We start from the raw sequence: 26,427 nt of genomic DNA on the forward strand, positions 1-26,427 counted from the left end.
ATGTTATATAGCTACGCACTAAAAAAATACTACTAGATGCTTTTACGAGTTAGAATGATGAGATTAGATACGCCAAAAGGACGCCTTGCCTTGTCGCCTAGGTCAGTGGGGCTGAACCCAATCGAAATAAGAAATTCATGCTTAGAACCTAGGCTTACAAGAACGAATTCAATTGCTCATTCGAGGTTTTTTTGCAAATATCTATCCTGATTGTTCTGCTCTTCTCTACCTTTTCCTGTTTGATATTTTCCTAGTTAACAGTTGGTTAATGTATGAAATTTTCCCTTACCTAAACGAACTTTACTCTCGGTTGCGGTGTTGCATTTCCTGGCAAAGCGTTCCGCCGCTAGTAACAGCAGCAACTAGCACATCGCTTTGCCCTATCACATGTATGTGCCGTATCGCCATCAATCCTCTTAAATATCGAAACTTCATAAAGCTCTGACGAAGATATAGCAACAAATGGCAACAACAAGCATGTAAAGATAAAGAAACTGAAGTTACTCAAGTACAATTGATTTATATTTTTACATTTTAAGTAGACACTATTTGGCTATGGTAAATTTGTCACTAACGTTTCAACGCAAATTGTGTCTTAACAACATGAAAATTCGAAAACATTAGCAAGTTGTTCCATACGTTTGAGTAGATTCGTCGTCTTGGATAAGCCGTTCGCGTTCATCGTTGATGCCGATGGTTATGGAAGCCGTTTTCCCAATTTGCACAACATTGGAATCGGTTTCTTTCGGCAACAATGGCGGGGACTGGGTAGACGAGGTTGTTTTTGACCGAGAGGCGGAAAACGTTACGTAGACTAGCAATACGAGAGCGACGGCCAAATTCAGTAATCCGATAGCTGTTATCGCGAGGGGGAAGTTATACACGTCAACTAGAATGCTGCCAATGTACGGACCTAAAACCTCCCTGTGCAAAACATAATAAAGAAAACCAACAACAATTTTAGGTTGACGTAACCTAAAAGATTTCATTTTTCTTTGTGCTTACCCTAAAGAATACATTGACGCCCACAAACCTGCAATCACGCTATATGTACTCATTTCCGTCTCACAACCTACTTGCCTGAATATTCATCGCAAAAAAATGTCAATATGCAACGTAAATTAGTAATCATTGTTTTTAACGTTACACTGCATGTTGAAGTAAAGCTTGGTATGTTGGTACATAAGCCAAGGCTACAAAAGTTCCAATCAGGACTAGGGATAAAATATTGAGCCATAACACACTGTAGGAGTGTAAATTGTATAATTAGCAATATAAACGGATGTACTGTGCATTTGGTTCTATACTTAGGGATTTGTGGTAAGAGTGGAGATGGTCCAAGTAAAAGCAAGCCAATGGCAGTGATTGATAACCCAATAATCATCATCATACTTCCGTGGTTATACTTGCTTACCAACCAGCCCCATATAGGACTTGAGATTGCTGAGCTGACTGAAGTGACAAGGAATAGCAGGCCAAGTTGCATTGGGCCCAACTGAAACTAAAGTACAGCAAATGACAAAGACGGCTTTAGCTGTGTACAATAAAATGGTGAAGCATGAAACAAAACAAATAAACGTTCCTCCAGAAGAAATAACAAAACATTTATTACCTGTTCCATCCGAATAACTAGCGTGGGTTCTAAAAAACTCCACGCACATGATGAAACAGCAATCACCACGCATATGATAGGAACAGTTGGCACTTTGAAAATTATGGCCAATACTTTAGTTCCAACGGGTTCTTTAGCATGACAATATTCTGTTTTTGGCAGAAAAATTATGCTGAACGGCAACGTCAGTAGCATTACAGAACCCATAACGTAGAAGGGAAGCTGTAATCCTCCCAATGTGAATAGAGATCCTAGAAGGAACGCAAATTAAAGCACAATGTATACAACATATAATATTTCAGATTTTTTTACCCCCCAAAAGAGGTCCAACAGAGAATCCCAAGCCAATAAATGTCTCTAAAATTCCCTACATAGAAAAATTCATTAGATGCTTAAATTTTCATTGTAAGGGTAAGTGCTAATATTTACCATAATTATACTAATTTTATCAGGAAATAATTTGGCAACATAAGTGGTTCCTGCTGTAGAGAAAGCTGAAGCCCCAGCAGCTCCCAATCCTCTCACAACTAAACACAGGATGGTAAACTTTGTATCATCCTTCACATGTTCGAGAGTTCCAAATAAGAGATTGCAACTCCCAAAAAGGAAAACTCCTAATGTTTTTGAAATACATAAACAAATAATGTCACCCAACTATACAGGTTACATTGCTGTTCACTTACACCATGTACTCACCTGATGTAAACATAAATTTTGGACCAATGGATGGTGTGATGTGACCAATGAAAGGAGAAGTACAAAACACTACTGCTGGATGAATACTGAAAATAAGACCTAAAAAAAAGTGGAATATAACACTGCTTACATAACTGAATATGAATATAATACCATAAGTGCTGGTGGAAATATTGTGCAAAATGGCTATCTTGAATTAATTTGTGAATGACAAATGGAAGCCAAACTCATTACAGATACAAGCTGAAATTTTCCAAGTATTTACCTCATAAAAAAATGTAGAGAGCATGGCGATTGTGCAGAAGCAAACAAAATAGACAGTACATATAAGGGCAAGTGTCCATTTTTGGTATTGTTCTAGTTGCTTAAAAATTGCTCTATTTCTAGTAAGAATGAGGAATTTGTTTCTCATTTTCGTAACTTCTTCGTCTGAGTGCTTCAATCTTTTTTCATTGAGATTCGATACAGACATACATCTTGCTGTTTGTGCAATTTGTTTTTCCTGTGGGCGATGACATTCTTGGAAAGCATGATCTGTGATTTCGGTACCGCTGTCATCAGTGAGTTTCAGATAGGGTAGCCCTGCTGGCGAAACAACAATCGTGTCACTCATTGTTGCAAAAAGAGGCTGGGGCGAACTTCTTCCAACCATTGTCACTGACCATCAACACAGACAGATTCCACAATGTTTAAATTTTTCGCGCAGGGTTTTCCTTCGTGCCCAGCATTTTACCGACGTAAACAATTCCCTCCCCTTTCGAAAACTCACTAGCGCTCATGCGGTCAGCCGTTAAAGCTTTATGGATGGGGCGGATTACAGAATTTTGTTTTGTTTTGAAGACAAATGTTTGATATATCGACACCCTAATTAAACTGAAATTTGTAAATCGAAGATCAATATTAAACTCAAGAAACCCATACCTTAGTAAATTATTTGCTAGTGCAGGGAAGTTGTAATGCAAATGGCTAAATATTAACAGTTTAATAACTTGAACTAACTTGAACCCTTCCCACTCAAAGTTGTCCCCCTTCTTTTTTTTTTACTCCACTGTTCATTTTCAGAAGCATTCGTCCTTGAAAATGGCGGATCTGTGACAATTTGATAAAAAGCCAATCCATATGATGTTGTATCCTTATCTTCTAAAACAAAGGCGTAGAAAATGAACTTCCAAGAAAAGAAAATCAAATTGGAGCAGCCTTAAACATTGTTTGTCATTATCCTACAGATCATAGCATTTTCGATTGGAACATTCTTTGGCCTGACGAGTGCCAAATTAAACTTTTGCAGAGTAACTAGAACTACTGTTCTTTTATGTAAAGTATAACGTTCTCCAGGCGAGGCTCGAACTCGCGACCCCGGCATATCTAGGGTGAGATTTTTAATCTCATTAGCACAGTAAGTTACTGTCATATAAGTACCATGCGCTAACCAACTGCGCCACTGGAGAATGTTAGTTTGTTTCAAACCAGCAATGATAACAAATGTCCTACAAATACTTAATGCAAAAAATATGTGCTCCTATGGTTCTATCGTTTTCGATCGATTTGAATGTTGTTTGCTCCCGCCCTCGTATGCGTCACCTAGTGGCTAAGCGCAGATGTAAAGTAACCCACACCGCAGACGAATTTAGAAAATAACTCGCGTTTTCTGCTATTTCCTCTGACATTTTGTCAATGTTCGTACAAATTAGAAATATAAAACAAAATATCCACCGTGGAATTCTTCTCGGTAATTTTTGTTATTCTGGGGGCTGTTAAATTTTTTAACATTTTTAATATATCCCTCTTTTAGTAAAACCAAAATAGACTGTAAGTTCATCAAAAGCCGGGCCAACAGTTGGCTTGGGATAAGCGACAGTTCATTCTGCACTTCCCAACCGTATTGATCGTGCAAATAAAATGGGTCAGTTTCAACCTGTCACTCATGTCCTCTTTGATATGGATGGCTTGCTGCTAGGTAATATTCAAAATTCTTATTTTCAGTACTTTTGTCAAAATTGACCGGGAAAAACAGTTTTATTTCAGTAGATGAATAAATAACTTTTATGCACACTTATGTAATACCCACAGCTTGTCTTGGGAAACATTTACGTGGTGATGGGTCACCTTGACTTCACCTTGAGTTATCCTTTGATCTTGCTGATCAAGTTCTGTGACATACTTTACAAAAATTTTGCTACATTACATGTGATATTATAGACACAGAAGACCTGTACACAATAGCAACCCAAGAGATAGTGAGTCAGTATGGAAAGGATTACACATGGGAAATCAAGACCACAGTTATGGGGTTTATCGGAAGGGATGTGGCGGTTGCCTTAGTGGAAAAAATGGAGCTTCCCATGACACCAGATGAGTATTTATTGGCGACAAGTGAAGTTCTGTGCAAGTTATTCCCCACTTGCAAGCTGTTACCAGGTCAGCCCCTGTTTCAGACAACCAAACTCAAGCACTGAACTTAGTTCAATATCAATCAATACCATAAGATCTTTATTTTTTTACATGGGTAGATTTTAAGAATTTAAGTTTTTCAGATGCAACCGCAACCCAAGGATCTTAAATCACATTGGCCAGGATACGATTTCATTTTTGCCATAATTTTTATTGCATAGATACGGAAGCCTTGTACACAATCACCATACAGCAGATTGCTAATCAATATGGCGGGAAAATTTTTACATGGGAAATGAAATCTAAGCTAATGGGGATGATGGGGCGAGAGGCAGCAGTCGCCATCATTGAAACATTAGATCTCCCAATCAAGCCAGAGGAATACATGAATTCTTCTCAACAAATAATGGCTAGGATGTTCCCGTCTTGTAAATTTTTACCAGGTCAGCCAAAACGAAAAAGGCGGGATCTTTTCAAGTTTCCGTTGTAGGCTTTGCGTACGTGGCACGTTGCCATAACTTGCATATTTTAAATTATTATTTGTTTCTCTTGATTCCACAAGCGGACGCATGATTACAGTCCAAGGCCCTTAATAATTTATTTTTCATTTATTTTATTTATCAATTTATTTTATTTTTAGTTTCTCTCCCACTCCCTCACACGAAGCTAAAGCGGCGGTGTTGTTTGTTAAGGAGACCACTCAGAATTCCTTGGTCTGTGGTTTATTCTTGTCATGTGTGCGCCTGGTACTTAATATCATCGCATCCCCGCTTCCATTAGATTCGGAAGATATTTACTCGCGGGCCATCCAAGAGGTATCCGACCGATACGGAGGCAAGACCTTCACCTGGGAGCTCAAAGTTCGCCAAATGGGACTGGTTTCGGCCGATTTAGCTGCGTTAATCGTCAAAGAACTAGAACTTCCCATTACGGCTGACGAGTATTTGGCCGAGGTGGGGCCGGTCAACGTTAGGCTATTTCCAAGCGCCAACTTGATGCCAGGTACTTGCATGACAAGACCATCGCATCCGGCAATCAGTGTGAGGGAGAACTGTAGCACCCATTTTCGTTCCTTTATTTTCTTTTCACTAAGAAACACAACTTTTTTTTATTGTAGATCAGTGCTTGAGTTTTTTTTAGTTCTTTATTTTATATCAGTTTTGGTTGTATGCATGTCGTTGTTGAATGCTTTTATTTTTTCATGCATAAACATCATTGTACTTGTATAACGAATAGGTGCAGAACGTCTTCTACGCCATTTGCATTCGAAGGGCGTGCACATTGCACTAGCTACAAGCAGCAGCCGCGAGAATTACGAATTAAAAACAACCCACCATGGAAGTGTGTTTCAATTGTTTCAACATATCGTAACTGGCAGCTCTGATCCAGAAGTCAAACGTGGCAAACCTGCGCCTGATATTTTCTTGATTTGCGCGTCTCGATTTCCCGAGCCGGCCCCACACCCATCAAGCGTACGTTACTTCAACCTGTTTTCTGTTCATTTGTCTAATTCATATTTTTGAATCCGTTCATTGACAGTGTCTAGTATTTGAGGATGCTCCAAACGGAGTGAAAGCCGCACGAGCAGCCGGTATGCAAGTAGTGATGGTACCGGATCCTCGTATGGATCCACTTTTGACTCAAGAAGCCACACTTGTGCTCAGATCACTAGAAGACTTCAAACCGGAACTTTTTGGCCTGCCTGCCTATGATTAAAAAAAAAATCAAATGGGATACTTATAGGAAACAAATTGTTTGGTGAAGTGCAATGCTTTGATGTTTCACATGTCTCTTGTGGCTTTGTTTTTCTCCCTCGGCAACTGCCAAGGTTATGTAAAGTAGCATGGTTGTTCAATCCTTTTAAGTTGAGAGCACAAAATACACGTCTATTGGATCTCCTCACCCTTCGGTCGTACTATACTTCAGAATTTTAATATTTTGCCTTCAGACACATGTCCACTAGCAAATGATATTGTATTCCTGAGAAATAAAAATTGTAGAGCAACCATGTTATGACATTGTTCTGATTGCTAACAGTAGAGCCAATTGCTACAGCCAAGGAATCAGTTAAAAGCTCATTCACCTTTTTCAAAGAATCACAAGTTGGGAGGCATTGGAGTTCCAGAAAAAACGTATGCAATATAATGAAGCTTTATTTAGCGGTGGTGAAGGACGTGTAATTCTACGAACTGACCAAGACACTCGAGATATGCATGATATACAATGTCTTTGGTTTATATACTGTATATGCAAACGGTACGCGGAAACAAGCCAAATGTATGCAGTATGACAGGAATCTTGCAATGCACTTTATTATGGAGGACCATTCTTTTCAGATTCTTATCGAATTTTGTGTCCGCGCAATTCAGCAAACACAAATATTCATAGAGCATTGTCGTGAATTGAAATCACGGAAGATATGAACGTCCAAATTCACCTTGGTCATTATTTTGGAACACAATCTTTGGAAACGATAAGCTTGGGCTTTGAAACTGGACTGCAATGCAACCTACAAATAGGAAAATAACGATATTCAAATTTTTTAAAATCATTCGCTGCTTTGATGTGCTGTTTTGATTAGAAAGTAAGGCTTAATGATTTCAGAACTGGTTTCTCTTCATAAAATGACTTGCCATGTACGCCATACGATATCCAAATTCTCGGCTTCTATTTCCAGGTATTAAAAAGAAGATGATCAGCCTTTGAGTCTACTGTAAATGCCACGATCTCGTCAAGTGGGATTTTTCAATCAAATTATTATTGGGCAATAGCAAAAGGCCAATGCCTTAATGAATACGGTTGAATACATTTGCAATTCCAGACCTACATAGTTTTATTATTCACAAGCCACAACAATTGAATTGAGCTCCATAGAATTGGACAAGTATCCTTTTTTAGAATGGAACTTTTACCTCCGAATTACGACGAATCAGCCCAATACTTTCCAATGAAAACTTGTCCTTACAAACGTAGAAGTTACGGGGCCGAATTAAACTTCATTCTCGTCATTTTACACGCGAATGTAAGACACCACTTGGCGCTTCATGGAATAGCAACATCTAAGTAAATGGAAATTTTTTAGGACTAATCGATTCAGAAAAAACTGGCATGTTTAGAAGCCATGGTTATCAAACCTGTATGTGAAAGACAATCTGACTGTTCGGCGAAACGCAATGTGTTACACATTTCAGCGTGGCGTCTGTCATTAGAGCAAATCCGCTTCGGAATTACCTCTAAATTATCGTGCAATTAAAACATTGATAAGGCTGTCTGGGTGTCCTCAGTTCTCTTTTTTTGTGTATGTGTCTACGGTGAAATTATCAATTAGGGACACCATTATGTCTAAGATTTAAAATGTCGCTCTCGTCTCCTCTGCTCCAATTCAACTGCTGCGCATATTATGTACGGTTAGTTCCTTATCCAGGTGAAGGTTGTATTCTTTTCTTCATTGCCATTTTCAGTATGACGTTATTCAAGTTTGACTGGGCCGAATGCGCTTGCTTATAACGGGCCATCCACACGCTCACGATAATGGAAGAATCGTTCATACCCCTTTTCATGAAAATACGGAGAAAAATGTATCGGGTCACGAGACCCATTGTGAAATCACGTCACGTGGCTATGGGGACAATGTACAGAGACTATTTATTACAAGATTAAATACATGATTCAAAATCGGTTTGTACGAGTTTCCTTATGGTAATTTTTTTTTTTTTTTAAGATGGTGAAAAAAATTTTTAATGTTAACAATGAGTTAACAAAGGGCAGCGAGTTTTGTGTTCACCGTTATTCCAAGATGCTCAATGCCGGCATTAAGAATGCCACTTCATTCCAGGGGGAGAAAAAAAAAGACTGATTCCACGAACAAATGGCGCAACCTGTTTGATGATGACAATGATGGAAGGGTTGCGTTTCTGCGTATGCCTTTTTGTGAATAAAAGCAATATCTATGGTCCTACAGTGAATATATATGTAAATTCTAAATTGACGATGGTATCTACTGCTCTTTCGAGTATTTGTGGAGAACCTGCTAACCAGCCTCAATAAACGTCAGCTGCGCCTCGGGTTACGAATTCTTTTCTTTCTATTTTATCATTTGAATTTAAATATTGGTTGATTTTTTTGTTTCATACCAACTTCTTGATTCCTAGTGCAACCTAGTTGACTGACGACTTTTTTTTTTTCTTGTTTCATAGATTAATTTCAATGTCAGCAAGAGGGGGAGGAAGTCAAACACGAAATAACAAAACACGTGTGATTTAAAATAATAATAATAATGTGTATTTTTCACATACGAAGAAGAGGAAATAAATCTAAAAATGCGAAAGACTAATGAATAGGCAATCAAAATCTCCGGGGGCTTGCTGATGGGTTTACCGAGCAGCAATCAAGCGGATTACACGATGGCCTCATACAGGGAGATTTCGGTCATATTATGTTATACATAGGCTGCACTCGAACGATTGGTTATTGCCTGTTTGACCTACAAGAGCAATCATTATATTACTTGCCATCAGTTGGATAAGCTTTTGTTGTAGTGCAACATTCCGTCTATTGGTCCAGCAGCTTTCCCTTGTAAAGGAGGCATCTGCTATGCCGTGCGCAGCGGTCATTTTCTCGCCGCGTGTAACAGGTTTAAGGGGGAAAAAGAATGGCGTTGTGCCCGACAGCTTTCTTCATTTCCATTGGATATCATTAAGTCTATTTATTCACGGCATCAACTTGAATTATTTGATGAATACTTAACACGTACCGGCCGTTTGTTAACATCTATATTTTTTTACGATATCTTTAGTTACTTGATCAAGAGACCACTAGATGTCAGCAGAAGTATTTTGTAATTTTTTTTTTTTTTCGTTTATCTGGGCGAGTCCCAAATTTTCACGCGGGAGTGGGGTGGAAGGAGTGTATGGGGAGGAAAAAGAAAATTTATTTTTTCTTTTAGTTCTGTTCTTATATATATATACATTCTCATGGGTGGGTTGAGGGGTCTGTGTGTGTCTACAGTGCGCAACCACACGATAAGAACGTCACAGCGTGGCATGTTTTTATTTTGTGCTGTCGAATTTCCCGGACACGCTGGGTCTGCGAGGGCATAAAAATATTTAAAAGGAAAAACAAAAAAACTGGTATCACAACATAAAAAAAAAAAAAGAGAGACAAACAAAACAGCCTTACAGAAAAACTACGTCGCAATTTGAAACGTTCTAACCCCATTTTTTTTTCCCAAGACAAAAAACAAAAATGAACGCGGGCGTTTCAAAAACGAACGGGAGAAAATCCCTGCCTCCCCCTTTTGCAACCGAGTCGCAGCAAAACGGGGCAACCGACGAAAACAAGATATATATTTCTAGGGCGAGATTGGAATGAGAGCGCGCGCCGAGAATATAAATATACCCACTCGCTCCCGCCCCGCGTCTGTCCGTCTCTCTCTTTAGCCATGTTATATCACCGAGCGGGCCAGATATGCTGCGGGAGGAAAAAATTTGAAAAAAATAAAATAAAATAAGCAGGCCATGGGCCATCAGACCTCCTCCCTCATCTCTAGTTTCTCTCTTCAATCTCTATATACTCATATTATAAGCTCCTTTTTTTTTTCTAAATAAATCTAAAGGCCTAATGTATACAGAGAGAGTTCGTCGACACACCCCTCTCTCTGCTATAGACATTTTATTTTTTTAATTTCTAAAAAAAATTTTCTTGTGTGGTCTGATGTGTGAGAGAGACGAGGCCAAACCCTCCCTTCTCTCTCTTTTCTCTCCTTCTCCCTCGTTTCTTTCTCTCTTTTTCTCTCTCTCTCTCTCTCTCTCTTCGTCTCTCTCCCGCAAACGAACAGAGTTGGGGCTGTTTTGGATGTTCACGCACGATGACCTTCACCGCTTCACGTTCCGCTGGAGTCCTGGCTCGAGCGTTTAAACGCCCCAGGCCTCTCTCTCTCTTTTGTACTGGTGTTGTTGTTTCGAACCCCTTTCGTTTCTATCTTATTCCTTTTTTTTCAAATTTTTTTTTTATTCCGAACGAAGCAACGCGCGTTCCCCGTTAATGAGTTTAAAGAGCGGGTGGGATCAGGCGAGCGAGAGAAATAAAAAGAAGGAAAAGCGAAGAAGAGAGCCATTCATTCGCCCCTAACCACTTTTACATTCCTCGTATCAAACTCATTCAAGAGATAAAAATTACATCATCCCACATACACACACACACACACTGATGTGCCAGTGTGTGCTGGTTGCGGGACCACTAAGGAGGAAGACAACAACGCCTTTAGGCTGATTCGCTTTTTTCGTTCTTGGAAAACGAAAAACGAATGCCAAGAAGAACCTTAAAAAATAATAATAATAAAGGAGAGACAAACAAGAATTCGAATCAGAGACGAGGGTGAATAAACAGTCCTTTTTTTATATATATATTTGATTTGTTTTTTTTTTAATATCAAATGCATTTCTTTTTTTGAGGTCAAATAACAAGCGTCAGCTTGAATCGAGTCAAACGAGTTGACTAGGACGCATTTTCTCCCCGAAATTTTTAGTGCTATCGCAATCATTTCGAATGATGTGGAAAATACTCAGCAATTGACGATTTGATGACGTGATTTGTTTGTTTTTTTTGCGCTAAAATAATTGCATCATTTTAGCACGCGCACGCAAAATTTATTTTGAAAAAAAAAACAAAAAAAACAAACATATTCTTTTAAAGCGATGGTTTGGGTACGAGGACTTTGTCGAATAAGCTTGCATTCAAATGAAGAGGAATATGTTCGCAATATAAACACCGGCATCTCTTTGAAAAAAAAAAATATTTATTTGAATAAAAAAAAAAAAAAGAAAGACTTTTTCACGCGCAAAGAGGAGGAATGGAAGGACAAAGTCCAAACGTATAGCTCGTTCGGTTCGCTCTATACCATCAAAAGGAAAAAGTGTTTTCAGTGTACGTAACACCATTTGTCGGTTAAATTACAAACGAGAGCGAGAGAAAATGTGTATAGAAGAACATCACGACCAAAAGTGGTCGGCCCCTTGAAAAAAAAAATGGGACATAGTATACGAATAGGTTTTCTTCAAAAAAAAGAGCATTATTCTTTTCCTTTTTTTTTTTTAAATAGAAAAATACCTTCCCCTCAAACTGAGCGGTTGTATAATTTTCTCGACCAATTTTGTTTCTTCCTCTTTTTTCCCGCGCACCTCGTCCGTTCCACCCACTTTAAAAAGACACGGACGAAAAGAGAGCTAGAACAGAAAAAGAACTATTATTACTCCCTCTTTTTTTTCCTCAAGAAAAGAGGAACCGAGAACGTGAAGCAAAAGGGCTAGAGTCCCGAACGATGAACAATTCTTTGCCTACAATTGTATAATACACGTACTATACTCAACCCAAAACTCCTCAAAAAAAAAACAAAACATAATATATAACGATGCGGGTTTTTCTCTTCTTTTTTGTCAAATGTATTACGCCAGGCTTTTTTTTTTTTATTTTCTGTTCACTACGCGTTCAAAAAAACCCACCCCGGGTACACACCGTGAGCTGAAACATCATCAACAACCCAAAAAAAGGAAACCAACATGGCATAAAATACGTATATGTGTGTTTGAAAAGAGAAAAGCAGGCCGCCTTTGGAATTTATTAAAAGTTCGGCTGGTTTTATTCTTTTCGTCTACACACACACACACACATATAGCCAAAATGCATTATTTAATGCCCCTCTCTTTCGTCTTTCCCCCCCGTGCGCGTGATCGTCGTCGATAGAATTGTAGGTACACCTACGTTCGGTTCCATGAAAAAAAAAAAGAAATGCGCATTTTTTTTTCTTGTAAGGCATCGTGAATTTCTTGTTGCCCGACGACTATAGAAAGAAAAAGAGACGGACGAGAAATTCTTTTTTTGGCCTTCGGGAGGATGCGCTGCTGTGCCGCTTTATTCTACTACCACCACCACCACTATATATATATATATATCTATTTTATTTTTTTACTTCCACCATCAACCCCGATATGGCCGCGGGAATTTTTCGTTTTTTTTTTTTTCTTTCTTCTTCTTCTTCCCATTTCGTCTTCTTCTTCTATTTCTGCCGCCCTCGGCAGCAACAGCGTTCACACACGCTGCAAGCCAGCGAGGACCCACACACATTAGCCCATCCCTTACGTTTTTTTTTTGTTGGATTCACGGGAACGTTGAAAATTCTCTCGTGTCATTCCATGGAAAATGAGAATAAGAAAAAAACGGGGAAAAACGGAGGAGGCAACCGGAATTGCGGATGTACGCAAATAATGTGTGGCTATAGCATCCGCCTTGTTGTGGAAAAAACACACACACACATGGAAGGGGAGGGGGGGACAAAGTCGGCTACTTTCTTATGCAATGCACATGTCATCCCCGAATGAGAGAGCAAAAAGGTTTTTTGATCGATCCGACAGGGAATTGTATTTATTGTGCGAAATGGCAGTCGCACGCTGAATGAGAAAGGAGAGGCAAAAATGGGGAGGGAATGACAGAGAGAAAAGAGAAGTAGAAGAGGATTCAAGCCTGAGCGAATGCAAATCGCATACACCTTAACACACAGACATGCACCTATGTGTTCAAAGTATATAGGGAAAAGAAAAGGGATAGATAATGGGAAAGAAAGAAACAACAAAATAGAAAAATAAAAGAAGCGAAGGGCGCAGTCTAGAAAGGATATGTATATACAAAATAGGAAAAAGAGAAGAGAGAAAAGAGAGAGAGAGACAGAGAGAAATAGTTGGTAAAAAAAAAAATGGTAAAAAAATGCGGCTGGTATTCCGAGATCTGACAACGTCTACCGTGTAGAAAAAGGGTGGGCCGGACAACATGGCGACAAGTGGTTATTGAAAAGAATATTAGGGTAAGTGCCATTTGGGGTTGTAGGACTAGTTTTTTCTCAGGTCCCAGTGCGGTAGGATACATCTACTTCAATCTGGAACTTTGATTAAGGTAGAAATGGGTTAAAGGTCGAAGCTTATCAGGCTCTATTTGCAGCCCTCAACCCTAACGTTAGCTAACGCAGACAAGTCTCACACACACACACACTCAGTTCACCCCCCTTGGGGCGATTTGGGTTTGTTTTTCTCTTCTCGCTCTCTCCCGTTCGCTTAGTCCGCGGCCTGAAGTGGGTTGGTGAGCGCTGCTTCGTGCCAGGGTGGGGCATTCGGGTGTAAATTCGTTCTCCTTCTGAAGTTTTGCACCACAGTGATTGTGTTTAGTTTCATCTTCTCTCTCTTGCTCTCCAGGTACAGAACACTGTGACTTGTGCACGAGTCAAATGCTAGCAGCAGCAGCACCATGGCCTCATCTTCTCCGTCTCCCCAGCAGCAGTTCTGCCTGCGATGGAATAATCACCAGTCTGCTCTTGTCTCAGTGTTCGACCACTTGCTCCAGAGTGAGGCCTTTGTCGATGTTACTCTGGCCGTTGAGGGTCTTCTCCTCCGGGCCCACAAATTAGTGCTCTCAGCCTGCAGCCCATATTTCCAGGCTATGTTTGCATCCCATCCGGCCAAACACCCAATCATCATTCTCAAGGATGTCCGCTACAATGACCTGCGAGCACTTTTGGATTTCATGTACAAAGGGGAAGTGGCTGTGGATCAGGATCGCCTGCCCGCATTCCTCCGACTGGCTGAAAGTCTCAAGATCCGCGGCTTGGCCGAATTCTGCGAGGAAAGCCTCTCTCAAGCCACTTCACAGCCGCCCATCTTCGATTCATTGTTGGATTCACAAAAGAGAAACCACCCGTCAGGACCTCCATCAGTTTCGCACCAGCAATCGCAACAGCAGTCCCTCAAATGCGGCTCCCGCACCCCTGACGGCCGTAGAACTTTTGCCCGTTTCAAATCAAAGACCGCCTATCGATTTTAGCGTGCCGGCCATGGCCAGCATGTTTGGCTCTCCGGTTCCCTTGGCGAGTGCACGCAGCAGTAGCAGCATGAGCAGTTCCAACAAGCGGCCTTCCAGCCCTCAAACATACGCTCACCACAGGAGGAAGCGAGGCAGACCCCCTCGTCAATCCTACTCTGAATCGGTATTGATATTTTACACGTTAATGCCGAAAAAACAGTGACCAAAACTCTTTGAATTTGTCTCATTTTCTCACAGGCTGGAATACTGAACAACGCTGTGGGACTGAAATCAAACGCTAGCAAGGACGTCCGAGGCTCTAGCCCTGAAGTTATGGAAATGAATGTCGATCTTCTCTCCATGGGCGTCGCGAACAACGGACCCGAAACTGCCCTCACCCCTCATGCACCGACCAATTCTAACGCTCACGGTACGTTATTCCATTGTTCATTACGCCAAGCAATACGTTCAAGTTTCTTTTAACTCTAAATAGATTCTTCTTCCACGGCTCAAGACGATCACATCAAAGGGGCGTCGTCGCGGAATTCCAGCCCCGTCAACAACACCTCTGTTGCGAAACTCGAACCTTTACCTCTTCTGGAATCTGACACGCGACCGGACGGCTTAGAACCTCAAGCAGGACCTTCGTTTGAAAGCGATTTTGACAGTAGCAGGCGCGGTGGAAAATCAGGTTTAATTTCATTCCTTGACTCATCTTTTGACTAAACTCCCGTTTCCCCTACCGTATTGCAGGTTTTTAATTATTTGTCTTATCTCTCTCTTTAAAAAAAAAAAAATAATAATAAAATAGGGAAGGGCAACAGGAGAGCCCGTGGACGGCCGAGAGGTTACGGTCGCAACGCCAATTCGCTTGACCGTTCCCTTTTATCTGCCGATTCGTTGGATGATTTGGCTGGTCCGTCACAAAGGGAAGGTTCAAGCACGCCGGATCGGACACTGCTGGGCGGCTCCAACAGCAACTCGAACAACACCGAGCAGTTGCAGGAAATGTCCATTCGCGGATTGAATCTCTTCCGCTACGCATCCGTCTCGGAAGAGGGCATGTACCGCTGCATACCCTGCGAGAAGGAGCACGTGACGCGGACATTCAAGAATAAGTACAGCTTCCAACGGCACGCGTATCTTTATCACGAGGGCAATCAGCGCAAGGTGTTCCCGTGTCTTGTGTGTGGACGAGAGTTTTCGCGACCCGATAAACTCAAACACCACCTCAAGACCGTTCACGACTACGCTGTTCCGCGCGAGTATAGCAACGCCTACTACTCCCTGCCCTAGTATTCGTCACGGCTTCCACTTCTCGTCACTCTCGCCTGCCCAGCTTAGGTAAAGCCGGAATTCCTCTTCCTCCTTTCACCTCCGTCAGTTCCAAAAAAAAAACAGCAAAACAAAATCCAAAGTGCTTCGTTCATTCATCATAATGTCGGCGCTCGCACTATTGTTATTATCGTTATTATTATCGTAGTTTAAGTCATCAGTAATACTTTCACCCCCTCCTTTTTTTTTGCAATCATCTCGGTTTTTCTCATCCATTATTATAACCTCCGGTGCCAATAGCTCATCAAAAAAAAAAAAAGCAAAAACCCATATCCGCTCAGCTCCTCCTGCTCCTCTTCCTCCGCCTAGGAAGAGGGGGACAAATAATTGAAACACAACTACCTTTTTTCGCACGGCCACTGCCTGAAGAAGTGGAAGCAATGTTGAGAATCTTATTGATTATTTTTTTTAAAGTTGTTTTGAGTTTGAAAGTGAGAAGAAGAAGAAGAACTTTTTTCTCTCTTTTCTTTTTCTTGTCGTTTTCTTTTTTAATGACAAGAAAAAGAAAGGGAAAAAAAATGTAGTATCGGGTCTCGGGAATGAAAAGCGGGATATCCAACGCCAAAAGCCAACAAGTTCGGAGTAACCAACCCGATCGAGATCGATCAGGTTGCGTTTGTTTTTTATGTAACAGAAAAAAAAACAAAAACAAACCCTTATTATTCTTTAAGTATATATATTAAATATTATACGAAAGCATTCGTTTTTTTAGGTTTATTGTGGGATCCCTGGTCTCTTTAATTTTTGTTTCTAAAAAAATTTTGTTTCGCGTTCGCAGGCAGACACTAACTTTTGTACCACCACTACACGCTTTAAGAGAAAAGATCAATTTCTTTTCGCGACATTGCGCCTCTCCCTCCCCCCGCCCCTCCTCCCCATATAGTTCAATTGTTACAAAAAATGCGGTGAAGATTCCCGGTGATGGATCGATTCGAAATTCGTTTTTTTTTTTAAGTCTCTGGGATTGATTGATTTTTTAAAGTTCATTTTTTTATACGAACAATCCCAGGGCGGGTTTCGAACATCCAGTGGCATTTCATTGTTGTTGATGTTTGTTTTGATTTGAATAACTCTTTTACTACAACTACCATTAGTACCATAACTTTGATTTTTGCATAGGCCTTTATTGCGCACGAGTTTAAAAGAAAAACAGGAGTTCGGTAGAGCGCGCGCGCGCGAAAAGAAGTGAATTTAAAAACAAAAAATGAATCTTTTCGCGCCCTGCCTTTCCCTCTCTCCCCCCCAATTTTCCCTGTGTACGTATTGTTTTTTTTGCGTGTGAACGTGAGCGTGAAAGTCTTTGACACGTTTAAGGTTGTGCTCTCCAGACAAAGAAGAAGAAAAAAACACAAAAACAAAACAAAAAGAGGGGGAAAAAATTAGAAAAAATTATTTGTTGGGTTTTGTTGTTGTTTGCTGTTAAAATTGTTGTCGCAATCTAGTAAAATGGAAAAAGAAAAAAAATTAAAGAGGGAAAAATTCCCCCCCCCCCATCTAATCCCTTCCCCTTTTTTACAAACCTTTTAAGGTTTACAAAAAAAATTTTAAGAAAAGAATTAATAATAATAATAAAATAATAATAGAGTATGGTGAATTTTTGTTTTAGTAGCATGTGCGTGAGTTGTTGATATACCCCTCCCCCCTCCCACGGCGATTCGGAAAACCCAGTGAAGCCAATCCATTTAATGGACTTCCAAAATACAGTACACAACAACACAATGTAGTTGTAGTTAACAAAACGAAATTTTTTTTGCGCAGGTCTGAAAAACAAAAACCAAAAAATTTGTTTATTCTTTTGAATATGTAAACATACAGTACATTTTCTATTCAGTGTTTTTTTTTTTCAACTCCTGTAATCTCCGTAAAGAAAAAAAGAGAAACCCAAGTTCAAAACTCCTTTTTTTTTTGTAATCAAGTTTTTAAAAAACAAAAAACCAGAAATGAAATGATTTTTAGGAAACAATTTCAAAATTTCAAGCGAAAAATAAAACGAAACGTGTTCAGAGCTCATCTCTTCTTTCTCCGTCTCTGTCGCTCTCCGATGCCAGTGTGTTGTTTTTTTTTTTGCGTGCGTGCGTGTGCGTTTTTGTATCTATCTATTTCTATAAGCGTCTCGTTTTTTTTCCTCTGATTTTTATACGCGGGAGCAACCGATGTGTAACCAAAAACTGCCTTTTGTCCTCTTGTCTGTACGGTTTTATAATTTTTTTTCTTCTCCCGACCACACACACAAAGCAGCTTCATACCTCAGATCCCGATGTTTATTTTTCTTTTAATTTTTTTATTCTTTATTTTCTCCTTTTTACCGCAAATATTCGTACTATGACGTTTTTGTTAAATCTTTATTTTGAATTTTTTTAAACGTAATGACTGAACTTTATAAGTAAAAACAAAAAGTAACAAAAATGAAGGATATATATATAAATGAATATATATAAACTATTACAAGCACCTGCCCAAACTCCCCCCTCCCCCCCGATTCCAAATGTGTTTTTAGAACCGAAACGGTAAAATTATTATTATTTTTTTCATCTTAAGTTTTTTTTAGTATATCCCTTGTTATCGTTTTTTTTTTTTTGCCGTTATAACACAACACCATTCTAGAACGCACCTGTCATTTTATCCCCTACCCCCTCCCCCCATTTTTTTTTTACAACTTCTTTGCATTTGTGAAAAACCAAAAATTTATATACTGGGTTGGGTTTATATACACATTTTTCATTTCAAAAAAAAAAAAAATGAAACTGTTGAAAATTTTTGCACAATTCGTATGCGTAACGATAGTATTTTCTTATCTTAGTGTTTCCAACATGAAAAGAGCTGGAAATAAGGGCATTTTTTATTTCGCGTGTTGTTAAACACAGTGTGTAGCGTTTGTCCATTTGATATATCTAGAGATTTACTTTTTTATCTTACTTAAATATTACATCTCTGTCTTACCTTTTTTTTTTAATGGAAAAAAGAACATGTGTACACCTGCGCTTTGTGATGTACGCAATGTTTTATGATTTTCACGTTGCCTAATTTGGCTTTTCGCAAGATATGAAAGGAAAGATAGCGCTAGTGTTGAATGTAACACGGACGTTTCGACACGACCGTGGAACAAGATCGATAAAGATGAACGATGATAAAGTCACAACCAAAGGCAGCCGAAAAGATAAGAATGGTCATTACCTTTTTCATTTAAAAGTAAAACAAAAAGGGACGCACTGAATGAGTTCATGTTTGGCACTGGTGAATTATTTTTTAGTTAAGTTATTCGGTCGTCTCAACATGAAGGTTCTGATTCTCGCTTGCCTCCTCACCTGCGCCACAGGTAACAATTCAATTTTTGCGTGTCTTTTTTTTCCTTTCCTTTAAATCCTTTTAATGTTGTGAATTTTTCTATGTGACGTCATACCGTAGGCCAGCCCGTGTTCCCGCGTCTGCCAACATCGGTTCTGCTGAAGGGAGGACCGTTTTTAGCGACCGGCGAAAAAATAGTTGGTGGCACCGAAGCGGTTCCCTATGAATTTCCCTGGCAAATATCTCTACAGGTAAATTTGCTAAAATCGATTAATCAATTTTTGAAATGTTTGATTTTACACCCAGTTTCTTGTGCGTTTATTAAGAGACGCGCGGCAATTGGCTGGTCACATAATTGCGGAGGATCCGTCTATAATGAAAATTACATCATCGATGCTGCTCATTGCGTTGACGGGTATATCTTTGAGTTTCACCAATAGACCATTCGCTCATGTAATTAAACATTATTGGTTTAGGACTTTCCCAAGCTCATGGCGAATAGCGGCCGGTGAACATAGTTTATCTTTGACCTCCGGCTATGAACAGTACCGAAACGTATTATCCATACGGGTACATGGAAACTACAATCAAAACACATTTGCAAACGATATAGCCCTTCTCAAAGTACGAAATAATTTTTTAAATTTGTTTCTTCAATTGATATTTCTAAATAATTTTAACCACGGCAATAAAATTCTAGATGGATCAGCCACTCAGTTTTGCCACGGGTAAAGTCGGCCCTATTAGCCTACCAATTTCAGGGTCGATTCTCAAGGCCGGAACGTCTTGCATCGTCTCAGGATGGGGTACCACCGCTGTAATAAGTTTTGCATATTTTTAGCATTTCATACAAATTACTTGTATTTCACATTTCAAATGCTTTCCTTTTTTTAGTATAGTGGCACAGTATCTGACGTGTTACGCAAAGTTGCCCTACCTGTTGTTTCCAACAGTGATTGCGATGCAATGTACGGTATCGGTTCCATTTTGCCTTCTATGATGTGCGCTGGTTTCGTCGCAGGTAAAGTTCATATATCCATAAAATTAGTAGACAGTTAATGAATGTCACTGAATAAATCAAACTGATTTCAGGTGGAGCCGATTCTTGCCAAGGGTAAAATATGAAATATGCGTTTATTTTGAATGGGAGATTTCGTGAATATTCTCTGATTTTTTGTAGGGATTCAGGTGGTCCGCTCGTCATGTTAAATCCCAATATCCTGGTGGGTGTTGTTTCATGGGGGAATGGATGTGCTTATCCTGGATATCCGGTATGACCACACTGATAAAAAGAGCAGAACTGACAATTGAACGCTACTAATCTCTTTCCCATTTTTTTTTTTCATTCGCTAGGGTGTGTACACTAGAGTTTCGTCATTCGTTAACTGGATCAAGACAAACGCTGTGTAAGGGTACGTGAACAAAATCGATTACGCCTTACGAAAAAGAACTAGTTAAATTTTGAATTCTTCAAAACTAATTTTTGCAAATCTGGCAACACGTACATCACATGATTAACTAGTCAACATACAGTTGATTCTTGTCGAACTATACGTGTCAGTTACCCATTTACAATTACTTAGCAAGCATTACCTGCACTGCATAGCAGCTATCTGTTAATTCTATAGTGGATTATTCGTGTAAATCTTCGTAATCAAGCATCAAATCGCTGAAGATGAAGCTCTTTACTGAGACGCGTCAACTCAAATTCAGGTAGGAAAACGTGTAGAAATTGTTTTCAAAGCCCCTGCACCTACTCCAGCATAAACTTGACTTAAAACAAATGCTGAGTTTGTTATCGGTAAGCCCCTGTTATCATAGAACCTATGCTGGTTGACGCAGTATAATGATAGCGTATGTCACTAGCCGATAGGAAACCTGTCAGCTTTGTCCAATATTTAGCCTGATTTACTAGACTGTTAATAGCTAAACTGATACTGCACCTTTTCAAAATTTAAAAGCTGAAACCCGCCTTTTAGTATGGAACTCATATCTTGTATTGAACAGCACACCAACCAAATAATAATAAGAGTTCACGTTGATTGCAATGCTTTTGACAACAATTGCTTCTGGAATACTTTGAGGAAAGCAGGCTCGCTCATCGCAAACAAGGCACATCCGTCGTGCTCCCTATACAAACGAAAACATCAGCTTGGAAATGAATTGCAGTTGAGAGAAATACTCACTCGTTGATGACGTAACCGATAATGTTGTTGTTGGTCTCTTTAAACACTCCCGATAGCTTTTCGTTGCCGACTTCTTTGAGCACGCACAAATCGTACAGTTCGTTGTTAGCGTTTTTCAATAATTGCGTGTGCTCTCTGACATAGCCGAACTGGCCGTAGAAACCCCTTTGAGCGATCCAGTCGAAAAAGTTGGAATGTTTCCAATTGATTTCGGCCACTCGTTCGTCGAATCGGCGAGAGAAATATTCGAAGATTTGGACATCAGCTGCCAACCAACCGGCCAGTACGTCCCGTTCGCCTCCGGTCAATGGGCTCGACTTGTCTGGTTTTCTTCGGTTCAAATCTAGGTGAATAACATCCTTCACAGACCAGTTGAGCAAATCCATTAATAGGACAAGAGATTCATCCATCCGGTGGGCCATCATGACGAGATCGAACTCTCTGTCTAATCGTTCAATTTCCCTATTCATTGCCTCTTTGTCGTCGAAGATGTTGGGAGACAGTCCCATGTCCCAAGCCATTTGATTGCGACCGATATAATTGAGCCAGCGCTTGTTCAGCACAGGTAACGAGGGTTTTGTTTTGATTTTCTCCACCATTTCGTGGATATCCTTGACTCCGTAAAACTCTCTGAATTTATCTTGGTAGTAAAACATGGAGATGAACACTTCCACCGGGTCACGCACTATGGTGAACGTCGGGACTCGTTCGTTTAATAATATCATGACTTCTTCCCTATTCCAGCGGTTGTGCAATGAGAATATGTCGAAAGGCAAATTCCTCCATTTCGTGTTATTCAGTGTTTTATGATTGAAGAGCGCAGTCGTGGACAGATAGTTCCCACTTTCAGGTAACACGACGTTTAAATTATGCTTGTGCGCATATCTGTAAAATATGTTTCAGTAAATCGAAATCGAAGCTTTTGTCGATTGAACTTTACCTGAATATGATATTTTCGATTGTACTGCTACCGCATTTGTGATTTTTCATGAATGCAAATTTTCTGTGATTTGAAAAACAATAAATTATTGGGACCCATGTGAGCTGTTAGGGTTGGAATCCTGAGGTATAGCAAATAGATAATGCACAACAATCAAAACATGATTTTTTACCTGGCTGGAGTTGGGTTTTTCTGTGGCTCCGTTGTAATCCAATGGATACAGGTAACAAAAAGGGAAAAACAAATAGCAGCGATGCACCATTTGGTGAATCGACGGTTAAGCAAAACAGAAAAGCGAAACATAGTTTCCACTGCGCCAAATTCTGTTGGATGAAATTATAATTTAACTTCGCTCACATTTGCAGAGAATCCAGTTTCGAACGATTGAACCAATACCATCAGCCAAAGTTAGTGACAAATTGCTATCGTTAATGCCTCATACCCACAAAGGGGGCTTCCTTCTGTTTATTAAATCAAAATGCTTTAAGCTTCTCGTCGATTGTTACCTTTCTCAAGAAAATTCAAATAAGGCACAAGAGCAAAGAATAGACGAAACGTTCAACTGATGGCGTTGGCTGTTTACGAGTTCTAATGTTTCGTACGTACGCATATTCTAAAGACCACGCTAGAGATAAAAAAATTTGAACGTACGGCTAGTCTGTTTGTACACTGTTATCTTTTACGTATAGTCAGTCATTAGTCGGTTCAGTTATTTTGAAAAAAAAAAAATCCAACGAAAAAAGACGTCAACAAATGAAAGGAATGTACTTCCATTCCCCACTTTATTAAGAATGCAAATATGTGTGGTAATTTTTGAAAAAAAATAAAGAACCAATTAATGCCCTGGAAAGTCATTGGAACAGGACGAGTACCACAGGTGGACGACTGAAAGGTTGGCAATTGTATTGATTACATTTTTTATATCTTTGCTGTCGTCCTGTTAGTTATAGTTGACATATCTTGTCTTGTAATGGCCTATTGAACTGTGGTAGCCCATCAGGTGATTGCGTGCTAGATATTTATCTTTATTGACACCATTGGACGTCACTATGATTTACACGGATGTATACGTACTTTTGGTTTTACCTGCTGTTCCAACTTTGGAATTAAACAAAACATGCACGTGATTGGAACCTTCATATCAAAAGGACAATCGTTGAGTTTAACGGCTCAAAGAATGGACAAATTCAAGTGCTCATTTTGAAAACAAGAACATCTTCCAACTGCTTATCTCCCGCTCAGTGACGTCTTATTATAAATTTTTAAAAAAAGGCGATATTACATAGGTATTTGGGTTTAATTTTCTATTTTGATGCGACCTGTATACGAGCTTTGTTTATTCTTATGCATCCTCAAATATGTTCCTTTCACAAAAACTATGAATTTTGGTTGTCTTGTTTTTAAAAACTGAAACGTGAATGCAGGTTGGGTTATGGGGTCGTATTGGTATACGATGAGTCGAGGACAAGATAAAATGCAGGGTGCATTGCGAGTTATTTGTTTTCCACTATTGTTTAGAGAATGATAAAAAGAAAAAACGATCAAGTCTAGTCGATTATTACGCTGTTGTGTTAAACGCAATCAGCAATAGGGTACCTCACTATAAAAGCTATCGTACCATTAAGGCCAGCGATTCACTTCGTCTTACGCACTGGAATCAAACATGAAATCCGTCATCCTTTTGCTCGCCCTTGTGGCTGGCAGCATGGGTAAGTTTTAAACTATTTTATTCATTTTTAAATTTAAAATGTTAATCATCTTTATTTTCACTGGATGTTGGCATTAGCTGGAAAGCTGACGCTGCCGCGTCTGCCACTCGCTGTGCTTATGCGTGGTGGATGGCCCATGATTGATGATGACAGGATCGTCGGTGGCACCCAGGCCAGCCCCAATGAGTTCCCATACCAGATTTCCCTTCAGGTATGTACTTTGTAGTCGCTTGTAATTCACAAGACGCATTGGAAAATGTCAGGTGAGGTTAAAATTTACTTCGTTCATGATCGTGTAGCGTTTCGGCTCCCACATCTGCGGTGCTTCCATCTACAATAGCAACTGGATCATCACCGCTGCTCACTGTACTGACGGGTGAGTAGTGATAACTGAATTGAATATTGAATTTTCAGATGCATTCGTTAATGATACAATAAATTACAATGTTGTGCGTGAAAACAGAACCGCTGTTGGATCCCTGTCCATCGTTGCTGGTGAACACAGTCTGTCCAGTAATTCCGGAAATGAACAATTCAGGGATATCTCGTCCAAAGTTGAGTTAGTATATCCTTATTCAATTCCAAACGTCTCAAGAATTTTGTACATAAAGTTTCTTTTTTATTGTCAAACAGACATGAACTTTACAGCTCCCGCACCCAAGAGAACGACATCTGCCTCCTGAGAGTATGTACAATAGTTTCAGTTGCACGTCTTAGCATTTATTAACGTAATTCAAGGTGATAATTCAACATACACACCAATCTCTTTCGTCAATAGGTGAGTGCCCCACTCAATTTGAACAGCGTAGTCAATGTTGTCCGTCTCCCAGCCCAAGGCGCCGAAACTGCTGCAGGAACCAACTGCGTCGTTTCCGGCTGGGGCACTACCTCGGTAATTATTTTTCATAATATTTAATAGCTTTATATTCGCTACGTCGTAAGTTTGAAGTAAACATTTTGGATTTTTGAAACGACAGATACTTTCTCTATTTAGTATTGTTTTTTAATTTCATTTTAATGTCTAGTCCGGTGGTAGCACGATTCCCGACATTCTTCGTAAAGTCACAGTCCCCATCGTTAGCGATGCCACTTGCCGTGACAGCTACGGTGCTTCTGCCATCACCAACTCCATGATTTGCGCCGGATTCCGTCTAGGTAGGCTATCTATCGATACATTGAAAAAACTTTCATTCATTTTCCATTAAATCTTACCCTTTTTTTCTGTCTTTCACTTTAATGATTAAGGTGGAGCTGACTCTTGCCAAGGTAAGATTCAGAAAACAATGATATTTTAATCATCAATTAAATACCTTTTAATATTACCTCACAGGTGACTCCGGTGGCCCCCTCGTCGATGAAGGAACCAACCTCTTGATCGGTGTCGTTTCATGGGGTATTGGCTGTGCTGATCCTGGTTACTATGGTAAGACGTTATTCTTTTTCGTCTCACAGAAGACAAGCTCCAGGAAGATGTACAGTGTTATCTGATATCTGAAATCCAATTTTCTATTGTTACAGGTGTTTACACTCAGGTTTCCTACTTCCACAACTGGATCGTCGGTATTGCTGGTTAGCAATCAACGAACTCTGGAACTCCCATTTCCATGAGCTATTGGTTACCTTTTTTGTATGCACTTCTTCCTCTTTTAGTGTTTTCAAAACACAAATAAACTGTCTTAGAGCTTCACAAGCGACGAATGTTCATTTTAGTTGAATCCCACCGTAATATGAAAGATCTCTGTCATTCGCAATCGGCATAGACTTTTGATTAAACTGGTGTTAATTAAGTAGGATGGCTTTGCTGTTCCACCTGAACACTGATTAGTTTTCTTCTGAGCAATATACGAAGAGGTGTTGAGTGTGAGTGATAATTTCGTTTAAGTGGTGATTTTCGGCTGTGAAATGCAACTAAAACTTGGAAACTCCTTACTTAATTGACGCCATTATCTAAAAATGATCACCCACTCTCCATACTTAACGACATTTCTGCATATTATAAATATGCAAAATTTTAGAGTTGTGGAACGAAAAATTTTTGTTTTGCAGTTTATGTTCTTTCCCCTTTATGCAAAATAATTTTCTTCCCCTGCCTCCAGAAAGTCGAGCGCCTCCAACTCCAAGTGGCGGGAAATGCTTTGTACCGCTGCTATTTTTGCAGAGGGTTGTTTTCTAACCCCATCCCCTCTCTCGATTGCAAAACAAACAGGAATGTATGCTGCTGTAATGGTATTCGCCATACACAAAAACTGCAGCGGCGCGAAAAATTTGGCGCCACGTGAAGCAGGCCTATTTTTGTGTAGTGCCATTCGCTTAAGTGCAGTAAGTGGAAGACAGGCGTATGGTGCAAGTCGATAAATTGTTCTATCAGAATTAGTAAAATTAAGGTATACATTTCGGTTAGTTCTGTGCTAAACCTGTTTCATTTTAATG

At 39.7% G+C, this 26,427-nt stretch overlaps 6 protein-coding genes, 1 long non-coding RNA gene and 1 other non-coding gene across 10 annotated transcripts; 4 read left to right on the plus strand and 4 right to left on the minus strand.

The window, feature by feature from the left end:
- Nucleotides 1-504: 504 nt before the first annotated feature.
- LOC130691337 (MFS-type transporter SLC18B1-like) lies at nucleotides 505-3,069 on the minus strand. The gene is made up of 10 exons (XM_057514268.1): nucleotides 2,574-3,069; nucleotides 2,462-2,498; nucleotides 2,309-2,407; nucleotides 2,042-2,226; nucleotides 1,925-1,979; nucleotides 1,613-1,863; nucleotides 1,308-1,501; nucleotides 1,148-1,243; nucleotides 1,006-1,080; nucleotides 505-924 (listed from the first exon to the last, which is right to left on the minus strand). Exons 1-10 carry the CDS (start codon nucleotides 2,958-2,960, stop codon nucleotides 621-623), a joined length of 1,683 nt encoding a protein of 560 aa, XP_057370251.1. The 5' UTR covers nucleotides 2,961-3,069; the 3' UTR covers nucleotides 505-620.
- Nucleotides 3,070-3,635: 566 nt separating this feature from the next.
- On the minus strand, nucleotides 3,636-3,756 carry Trnai-uau (transfer RNA isoleucine (anticodon UAU)). The gene is made up of 2 exons: nucleotides 3,719-3,756; nucleotides 3,636-3,671 (listed from the first exon to the last, which is right to left on the minus strand). It is a non-coding gene; the product is annotated as a tRNA-Ile (tRNA).
- Nucleotides 3,757-3,916: 160 nt separating this feature from the next.
- On the plus strand, nucleotides 3,917-6,598 carry LOC130691338 (pseudouridine-5'-phosphatase-like). 3 transcript variants are annotated; one of them, XM_057514269.2, is made up of 5 exons: nucleotides 3,917-4,037; nucleotides 4,101-4,265; nucleotides 5,480-5,701; nucleotides 5,936-6,171; nucleotides 6,239-6,598. In XM_057514269.2, the coding sequence occupies exons 2-5, from the start codon at nucleotides 4,208-4,210 to the stop codon at nucleotides 6,413-6,415; spliced, it is 693 nt and encodes a 230-aa protein (XP_057370252.1). In that variant the 5' UTR covers nucleotides 3,917-4,037; nucleotides 4,101-4,207; the 3' UTR covers nucleotides 6,416-6,598. The 3 variants fall into 3 exon arrangements, with proteins under 3 accessions (XP_057370252.1, XP_057370254.1, XP_059353537.1); XM_057514271.2 differs by lacking the exon at nucleotides 5,480-5,701 and adding an exon at nucleotides 4,508-4,726 and having other exon boundaries at nucleotides 3,933-4,037; XM_059497554.1 differs by lacking the exons at nucleotides 3,917-4,037; nucleotides 4,101-4,265; nucleotides 5,480-5,701 and adding an exon at nucleotides 4,891-5,142.
- Nucleotides 6,599-9,617: 3,019 nt separating this feature from the next.
- LOC130691340 (uncharacterized) lies at nucleotides 9,618-10,037 on the minus strand. The gene is made up of 2 exons (XR_009001192.2): nucleotides 9,878-10,037; nucleotides 9,618-9,784 (listed from the first exon to the last, which is right to left on the minus strand). It is a non-coding gene; the product is annotated as an uncharacterized LOC130691340 (long non-coding RNA).
- A 3,903-nt stretch (nucleotides 10,038-13,940) lies between these two features.
- Nucleotides 13,941-15,869, plus strand: LOC130691339 (protein tramtrack, alpha isoform-like). Its single transcript, XM_057514273.1, is given in 5 exon segments — nucleotides 13,941-14,484; nucleotides 14,486-14,726; nucleotides 14,801-14,972; nucleotides 15,036-15,233; nucleotides 15,354-15,869. Coding segments are annotated over 5 exon segments (1,590 nt in total). The 5' UTR covers nucleotides 13,941-13,990; the 3' UTR covers nucleotides 15,839-15,869.
- A 3,209-nt stretch (nucleotides 15,870-19,078) lies between these two features.
- Nucleotides 19,079-20,715, plus strand: LOC130691156 (trypsin-1-like). Its single transcript, XM_057514066.2, has 9 exons — nucleotides 19,079-19,193; nucleotides 19,283-19,413; nucleotides 19,489-19,577; nucleotides 19,639-19,786; nucleotides 19,863-19,979; nucleotides 20,057-20,183; nucleotides 20,255-20,276; nucleotides 20,343-20,433; nucleotides 20,516-20,715. The coding sequence occupies exons 1-9, from the start codon at nucleotides 19,091-19,093 to the stop codon at nucleotides 20,570-20,572; spliced, it is 885 nt and encodes a 294-aa protein (XP_057370049.1). The 5' UTR covers nucleotides 19,079-19,090; the 3' UTR covers nucleotides 20,573-20,715.
- Nucleotides 20,716-21,150: 435 nt separating this feature from the next.
- Nucleotides 21,151-22,861, minus strand: LOC130691143 (galactosylceramide sulfotransferase-like). Its single transcript, XM_057514051.2, has 4 exons — nucleotides 22,461-22,861; nucleotides 22,289-22,351; nucleotides 21,349-22,233; nucleotides 21,151-21,292 (listed from the first exon to the last, which is right to left on the minus strand). The coding sequence occupies exons 1-4, from the start codon at nucleotides 22,589-22,591 to the stop codon at nucleotides 21,196-21,198; spliced, it is 1,176 nt and encodes a 391-aa protein (XP_057370034.1). The 5' UTR covers nucleotides 22,592-22,861; the 3' UTR covers nucleotides 21,151-21,195.
- Nucleotides 22,862-23,839: 978 nt separating this feature from the next.
- On the plus strand, nucleotides 23,840-25,687 carry LOC130691160 (trypsin-1-like). The gene is made up of 10 exons (XM_057514070.1): nucleotides 23,840-23,997; nucleotides 24,075-24,208; nucleotides 24,297-24,373; nucleotides 24,461-24,556; nucleotides 24,631-24,682; nucleotides 24,776-24,889; nucleotides 25,023-25,152; nucleotides 25,243-25,263; nucleotides 25,328-25,420; nucleotides 25,516-25,687. The coding sequence occupies exons 1-10, from the start codon at nucleotides 23,952-23,954 to the stop codon at nucleotides 25,569-25,571; spliced, it is 819 nt and encodes a 272-aa protein (XP_057370053.1). The 5' UTR covers nucleotides 23,840-23,951; the 3' UTR covers nucleotides 25,572-25,687.
- Nucleotides 25,688-26,427: the final 740 nt, after the last annotated feature.

This window comes from Daphnia carinata, chromosome 1, assembly GCF_022539665.2.
Source record: "Daphnia carinata strain CSIRO-1 chromosome 1, CSIRO_AGI_Dcar_HiC_V3, whole genome shotgun sequence".
Classification (NCBI taxonomy): domain Eukaryota; kingdom Metazoa; phylum Arthropoda; class Branchiopoda; order Diplostraca; family Daphniidae; genus Daphnia; species Daphnia carinata.

Bases quoted from the DNA above. Each gene is read 5' to 3' on its own strand.
- LOC130691337 (XM_057514268.1), bottom strand. From the start codon at position 2,960: ATGGTTGGAAGAAGTTCGCCCCAGCCTCTTTTTGCAACAATGAGTGAC. The intron at 1,502-1,612 runs GTAATAAATGTT...GCTGTACTTTAG, and splicing joins TAGTTATTCGGATGGAACAG to TTTCAGTTGGGCCCAATGCA. The intron at 925-1,005 runs GTAAGCACAAAG...TGTTTTGCACAG, and splicing joins GCGTCAATGTATTCTTTAGG to GGAGGTTTTAGGTCCGTACA.
- LOC130691338 (XM_057514269.2), top strand. From the start codon at position 4,208: ATGGGTCAGTTTCAACCTGTCACTCATGTCCTCTTTGATATGGATGGC. The intron at 5,702-5,935 runs GTACTTGCATGA...TATAACGAATAG, and splicing joins AAGCGCCAACTTGATGCCAG to GTGCAGAACGTCTTCTACGC. The intron at 6,172-6,238 runs GTACGTTACTTC...GTTCATTGACAG, and splicing joins CGGCCCCACACCCATCAAGC to TGTCTAGTATTTGAGGATGC.
- LOC130691156 (XM_057514066.2), top strand. From the start codon at position 19,091: ATGAGTTCATGTTTGGCACTGGTGAATTATTTTTTAGTTAAGTTATTC. The intron at 19,414-19,488 runs GTAAATTTGCTA...GCGTTTATTAAG, and splicing joins CCTGGCAAATATCTCTACAG to AGACGCGCGGCAATTGGCTG. The intron at 19,787-19,862 runs GTACGAAATAAT...ATAAAATTCTAG, and splicing joins ACGATATAGCCCTTCTCAAA to ATGGATCAGCCACTCAGTTT.
- LOC130691143 (XM_057514051.2), bottom strand. From the start codon at position 22,591: ATGTTTCGCTTTTCTGTTTTGCTTAACCGTCGATTCACCAAATGGTGC. The intron at 22,234-22,288 runs GTAAAGTTCAAT...CATATTTTACAG, and splicing joins ATCGAAAATATCATATTCAG to ATATGCGCACAAGCATAATT. The intron at 21,293-21,348 runs GTGAGTATTTCT...TCGTTTGTATAG, and splicing joins ATCGGTTACGTCATCAACGA to GGAGCACGACGGATGTGCCT.
- LOC130691160 (XM_057514070.1), top strand. From the start codon at position 23,952: ATGAAATCCGTCATCCTTTTGCTCGCCCTTGTGGCTGGCAGCATGG. The intron at 23,998-24,074 runs GTAAGTTTTAAA...TGTTGGCATTAG, and splicing joins CCTTGTGGCTGGCAGCATGG to CTGGAAAGCTGACGCTGCCG. The intron at 24,557-24,630 runs GTTAGTATATCC...ATTGTCAAACAG, and splicing joins GATATCTCGTCCAAAGTTGA to ACATGAACTTTACAGCTCCC.